Below are 6743 nucleotides of genomic sequence, written 5' to 3' on the forward strand. Positions count from 1 at the left end.
CAACTAAACAATGTCGTCTGGCAGGACCCAGGGGAAGAGCCTTCTCTGTGGTGGCTCCGACCCTCTGGAACCACCTCCCCCCAGAGATTAGGATTGCCCCCACCCTCCTTGCCTTTCGGAAACTCCTTAAAACCCACCTCTGCCGTCAGGCATGGGGGAATTGAAACATCTCCCCCTTTGCCCATGTCGTTTTTGTGTATGATCCGATTGTGTGCTTGTTTTTTATATATTGGGGCTCTTTTGGATTTCTTAACTTAAAACTGTAATTTAGATTGCGAAATATTAGGTTTGTTACTGTGTTTTGTTTACCATTGTTGTGAGCCGCCCCGAGTCTACAGGGAGGGGTGGCATATAAATCCAATAAATCTAATCTAATCTTGGCAACTTGAAGATATTTGGACTTCAACTCCCAGAATTCCCTAGCCAGCGAATGCTGGCTGGGGAATTCTGGGAGTTGAAGTCCAGATATCTTCAATTTGCCAAGGTTGGGAAACACTGCTGTAGAAGACCCCCTAGGTCTCTCCCCACTGTTATTCCTGTATTCTGATCTCAGCCTTTTTCTATTTTCTCTTCCGCTTAAAGGTAAAAGTCGATGAGACCCTTTCTCTGGATCATGTAACTCGAGGCAGAGCCAAGTTAGCCAAAGGTCGCCGTCCACCCACCAGGAGCCATTTGAAAGAGGTAATAATTGGGGTTACCACCAACCAGTGTTGCTTTATTATTATTTAATCAGAATACTCCTTTTAGCATTTTAACCAGCAACATCCCTGTCTGCTTTTTGTGCTCTTTAAGTTTTGCTGTTTCTCATCACTGGAGCCAAGGGTCGCACTACCCAGCTAATTTTGATCTTTATGACATATATGATTATTTGAAATGATCCCACATGCATCTGGACATGTCCATGAATCATTTCAATTGAGGTTGCATCCTAAATATAAATAATTTGGTCTTTACTCACATTTGGTATTTCTTGGCTGTTTTTTTTTAAACATAAGCTTCTTGTCTTAAAAGCCACAATCCTTGAAGATCCTAAAGAAAATCATGATTAAATATTAAAACACAGAACAAACAAGTAGGCTGGGAAGAGAAAATTAAATATTAAACCCAGAACAAGCAGAAGGCTGGGACAAGATTGTTAAACACTGGTTCCTCTCTAAGAGAGAAACTGAATGGTTTTGTTTGTTGTTGTGTGATCAGCAGGTTAAATTCTTTAAATTAAAAAAAAAACTTTTTCTCTTCTTCTAACAAGCTCCTTTTTCCTTTATTGCTTCCATTACTTCATTTATTTGCTTCACATTATATGTATTGTTTAAAGCAGTGTTTCCCAACCTTGGCAACTTGAAGATTTTTGGACTTCAACTCCCAGAATTCCCCAGCCAGCATTTGCTGGCTGGGGAATTCTGGGAATTGAAGTCCAGATATCTTCAAGTTGACAAGGTTGGGAAACTGGTTTAAAGAAATACAATTTTTTTTTAAATTTTTCAATATGCTTCAAACTATGCAAAATTTATGACTTTTCTTTATTGTGTACCCTCGTTTCCTTTTTTTTCTCCCCGCCCTTTTTTGTTTTCTAATTTTTAATATTCAATAAAAAAAATTTTTTTTAAAGCAGCTTAAATTCTTTAAAAGTTATGGACTCGAGCGTTGATTCTAAGATCTCTCTCATTTTCTTCCCTACTTAGGTGGCTAGCTCAACGTCAGATGGGATCTTGAGACTGGACTTAGATGTGTCAGACGGTGGACCTCCAATCAGCCTTCTAGAGACCAGTGAAACTGCTGAAACGCCTCCCCCCAAGGAGACTCATAAGCCTCCGATGCCCCCTGCAAAAGTGCCCATGCCTCCTAAGGAGAACCTAAGTGCCAATCTTGCCCCGGAAGATCCAGAGCTCAAGAAGCCACCAATGCCTCCAGCTAAGCCTCTGAAGGAAGTAGCAGCATCCAGCGAAAATGTGAACTCTGTAGAAGTAAGCGACGCGGAAGAGGAGAAATGTGAAGACTCTGAAGAAGTCGAAGGAGATTTGGTGGAAACCAAACCCCCGGTTCCTCCTCCGAAGATTTTATCCGACAAAATGAAGGTGGGGTGGGATCATCCGAGTTCTGGACCTCCTGATGTTGAAACTGAGGATGCCCCTGGATTAAACAAGGAAGCAGTCAAACCACCGACGCCTCCTCCTAAAGTTTTTAGAGCCAGCTTGATCTCCAAGGAGGACAATGCCCAGATAGATGTTTCTGAAGATGATCGGCAGCCTAACGGAGACTCAAACATCGACATCAATGGAATTGATGACAACGCAACGACTCAACCTGCTCTCCAAAACGGGGAGGAGCATGGTGACCATTCCTCGGAGCCAGAAGCAAAGGAAGAGGCCTTGAATCTGCCTTCTGAAGACCAAGTTGACATAGTGGAGCCTGTGGGAGGTTCTCCAGCCACCAAGCCTCGCAGCTCCTCTCTAGGGGCCTTGCTTTCGGAATCGCCCCCAAAGCCTCCTCGGCCAGTTTCCAAGAAGCCGCCTATCGTCCACTTGGTGAGGATGGAGAAGAAAATTGCGGACGAAAAGGAACGGACTGAAAAACTCCTGCAGAAAGTTCAAAGCGAAGAGCTGGAGCAAGCCCTGGAGGAGAAGGAAACCTCGGCGGGTGCAAAGGATCTGCTCAACGAAGCCACCGAACAACTCCAGCAAGCCACCAGGGTCTTGCAAGAGGTCAAAGATTTAAGGGAACTGAGAAAGGAACCTATCAGTTTACGGAAAGGAGTCTCGAAAGACCTCGTGACTGTTTACAGGAGAAGCGCTCCTTAAGAGGGAACTGAATCCTGAATTGGGACTTAAGACGAAAGGTAGCCGGGCGGCACCGTTTTCTCCCGGGCTACTAGATCAGTGTTTTAAAAGACGGATGGAGAGGGCAGCAGCTTGAGTCTTATGGAGTGTTGCTTATTTTTCACACGCAGAATATGGACTGAATCCTGCCAGGCGGGCCGTTCTAGAGAGGGATCTGGTTGGGGGACCTCAGGGAAAGATCTTGGGTTTTGGGAAGACAAGCAGTAACTGGAAGCCGGAAGGGACTTCCTACCAGGGGTGCCTGAAACATTTCAAATGCACAAGAGCTTCTGAGTTTGCGACCACCCTTCGTGGAGCCTTTCCAGCTTTAGCGGAAGCTTCTTGCATGTTGAGAGCGAGGCCTTTGTGGTTCAGGGGGTGCCCTTGTGAGCTGGGAGCATGTCAGGTTGGAGCAGGGAGGTTGGATTTCCTGTGCAGCCGGGAATATTTCGGGTTAGAAAAGGTTTTGCACAGTCCTGGTTCCTGTTCTTCTGCTTTATTCTCTCTCCCTCTCTGTCTCTCCCTTCCTCCCCCTCCCCTCTCTCTTCCCTCCCGCTCACTCCCCTCTTCCTCCCTCTCTCTCTCTCTCTCTTCCTACCCCTACCCCTTCCTCCCTCTCACTACACTCCCTCCCTCTTTCCCTCCCTCCCTTTCTATCCCTACCCCTTCTTCCCTCTCTCTCTGCACTCCCTCTTTCTCCCTCCATCTCTCCCTCCCCCTCTCTTTCTCCCCATCCCCCTGCCCTTCCCCCTTCCCCCCTTCCCCCCTTCCCCTCCCTCCTCTCTTCCCTCACCCTCCCTCCCTCTCTCCCCTTTTCCTCCCTTCCTCCCTCTCCCTCTCTTTCTACCCCTACCCCTTCCTCCCTCTCCCTACACTCCCTCCCTCTTTGTCTCCCTCCCTGTCTCTCTCCCCCTCTCCCTCCCTGTCTTTTCCTCCCTCTCCCTCCCTCTCTCCCCTCTTCCTCCCTCCTCCTTTTCTACCCCTACCCCTTCTTCCCTCTCTCTCTGCACTCCCTCTTTCTCCCTCCATCTCTCCCTCCCCCTCTTTACCTCCCTCTCTTCCCTCACCCTCCCTCCCTCTCTCTCCCCTTTTCCTCCCTCCCTCTCCCTTTCTACCCCTCCTCGTTCCTCTCTCTCTTTCTACACTCCCTCCTTCTCTCCCTCTCTTTCTCTCCCTCCCTCTTTCTTTCCTCCTCCTTCTCTCCCTTTCTTTCACTTTCCCACCCCCTCCATCACTCTCCCTCCTTCCCTCCCTCTCATGTGTTTGCAAAAACTGCAGAGATCAGCTGCAGCTGGGCATAGAACGAGGCTGCGGTCCTTTCTACTCCTTTTTGTTTTAACTCAGGGTTAATGTAGTGGGGCACGTGGGAAGTGGGGCTGAAGGAAACGGGGTGGGCTCTTCTTTATGTCCTTTCTTTTCTCTCTCTTTTGTGATGCTTCCTTCTTCCTAACTCTCCTTTTTCTTGAATGTGTCTCTGTTGCAGAAAGCTTTCCACCGGTCCTGCTCTAGCTTTTATTTATCTGTCTCAAACCGCGGGTCCTTGCAAGTGGTGACGCCTTGTGCCTCCTGCAGTTCAAAGCAAAGCCCGCTTACCGCCAAAATAGCCAGTGATGTTTTTTTGGTGCAACTCCCAATATGTAGAATTTATTGACGATGGGCAGAGTCTGTCCCGCCAGGGGTCAAACTGAACTACAGCATCAGATTACAGATCTGAAATCGTCCTAGTTCAGGAGTAGGCAAAGTTGGCTCTTCTATGACTTGTGGACTTCAACTCCCAGAATTCCTGAGCTAATCCTGAGCTAGCTCAGGAATTCTGGGAGTTGAAGTCCACATGTCATAAAAACGCCAACTTTGCCCACCCCTGTCCTAGTTCAGATATCACCCACTCACTTGGGATCGGCTTAGCAGGATGTGCAGTTGAACCAACAATGTTTCTGCAAAGTGTGCCTTACTACCGCGTGGAAACCCGATTAAAGTCTTCAGCAAGTCATAGGGAAGAAGACTCTTCATTGATTTATGAAGATAGACACATCATATGCTGCTCAAAAAAATAAAGGGCACACTCAACACATTCCAGATCTGAATGAATGAAATATTCTCACTGAATACTTTGTTCTGTACAAAGTTGAATGTACTGACAACAAAATGAAATGGATTGTCCATCAGTGTTGCTTCCTAAGTGGACAGTTCGATTCCACAAAAGTTTGATTTACTTGGAGTTATATTCTGTTGTTTAAGTGTCGTCCCCCCTCCTTTTTTTTTTTGAGCAGTGTATATCGGAGAGACCCTGAATAAATCTATCACAGGTTTGGTTCATTGCAAAATCTCATTTGAATAGGGGGGGAAAACACAATGGAACTCACCTTAGCAACGTTATCAACTTTGGGAAAATGAGTTTACAATCATAGGGCAGGTATATATATGCATTCCCCTGTTTCCTTTGGTTTTGGTTGAACGTTGCTTCTTAATTGGCTGATAGACCCAAGGGAACAATCTGTATTTATCAGCAGAATAGACTGTGGCTTAGGGTGAGCTATGAATTCAGCCATAAGCACAATCTCCCGCCATGGATACCTGTACTGTAACTTTTTTGCTTGTGCCATAAATTAGCTTCCTTTCCAAGATCCTCATTTTCACTTGAACCGATGGCTTTTTTCCCCTTCCCGATGGCTTTTAAAACTCTGGCGACGACTGTCTTTTTTACAACCTGGAAAATTAGTTTGATGGCTATTATTTTCCTATCCTTCAGATGTCATATATAAAAAAAAGGACGCACATAAAATCGGTACCCGATGATTAAATAAGCAGCTAAAGGAAGAAACATTTGCGAATCCAGGCAGGATGGAAATAATGGCACTTAAGGGCATTTGTGCACTCTGGGTTGATTTCCTGAAGACGGTGGGTCCTTGGAGACCTTGCAGATTTCATCGCCGGACTCTTCCTGCGAGAAAAAGTAAAAGGAGGAAGACGAGTAAGAGGACCCCAGTTTTCTTCCTGTGATCTAAGGCGGTGCAGTTAGGATGGTGTCGTCCGAGTACATCTTGGAGCCAGTCCACATCGGTCTGGTTTGCACATTGCACGGAGGCATGCAAGGGCTGGTTTGACTTAGCCTGCTTTGTTAACCCTGCCAATGGTGATTTATTCAATAAGCCAGGTTTTACAGTGTTCCCTCGATTTTTGTGGGGGATGCGTTCTGAGACCGCCCGCGAAAGTCGAAGTAGAGATGCGGAAGTAAATACACCATTTTTGGCTATGGACAGTATCACAAGCCATCCCTTAACACTTTAAACCCCTAAATTACCATTTCCCATTCCCTTAACAACCATTTACTCACCATTATTACTGGTACTCACCATTGAATAAGACACTTAGTGATCCTGATATTTATAAACATATTAACAATAATTAATTTTTTTGTTATTTATTTGCAAAAATTGTTAGTTTGGCGATGACATATGACGTCATCAGGTGGGAAAAACCGTGGTATAGGAAAAAAACCACGAAGTATTTTTTTAATTAATATTTTTTGAAAAACCGTGGTATAGGCTATTCGCGAAGTTCGAACCCGCGAAAATCGAGGGAACACTGTATTGCCATTTGGAAGCCTAACCCCATTGCTTACAGCAGACAAATTCAAATTTTGAGGCTAGGCACCATGCCCTTAAATGGACAGATCCAGGACAAAGGATTTGGGAGCAGATGAAATGTTCACATCCAACGGAATCCAATCAGTTGAAGCTACTCCCCTTGTATTTAACATTTCTTTCCTTTACTCCTATTAAGAATTAAAAGTTGGCGAGTTGTGGAAAAGCCCTAGGAATGTTCTCGAGGCCTTTTAAGTGGTGCCTGTTGGGCTTCCTTGATTTATAGCCCTGGCATTAGGCTTTGTTCAGCAAACTCCAATTGAGCAAATGTCAGTTTAATGTG

General features: G+C 45.6%; 1 protein-coding gene across 1 annotated transcript in view; it reads left to right on the forward strand.

Annotated features, from left to right (window-relative positions):
- Positions 1-5132, forward strand: part of PLEKHO2 (pleckstrin homology domain containing O2) — a 51884-nt gene extending 46752 nt beyond the window's left edge. The window contains 2 exon segments of the mRNA XM_070763476.1: positions 583-681; positions 1683-5132. Coding sequence (XP_070619577.1) covers positions 583-681; positions 1683-2798 — 1215 coding nt within the window. The 3' untranslated portion in view covers positions 2799-5132.
- The last annotated feature ends 1611 nt before the right edge of the window (positions 5133-6743 follow it).

This window comes from Erythrolamprus reginae, chromosome 10, assembly GCF_031021105.1.
Source record: "Erythrolamprus reginae isolate rEryReg1 chromosome 10, rEryReg1.hap1, whole genome shotgun sequence".
Lineage (NCBI taxonomy): Eukaryota > Metazoa > Chordata > Lepidosauria > Squamata > Dipsadidae > Erythrolamprus > Erythrolamprus reginae.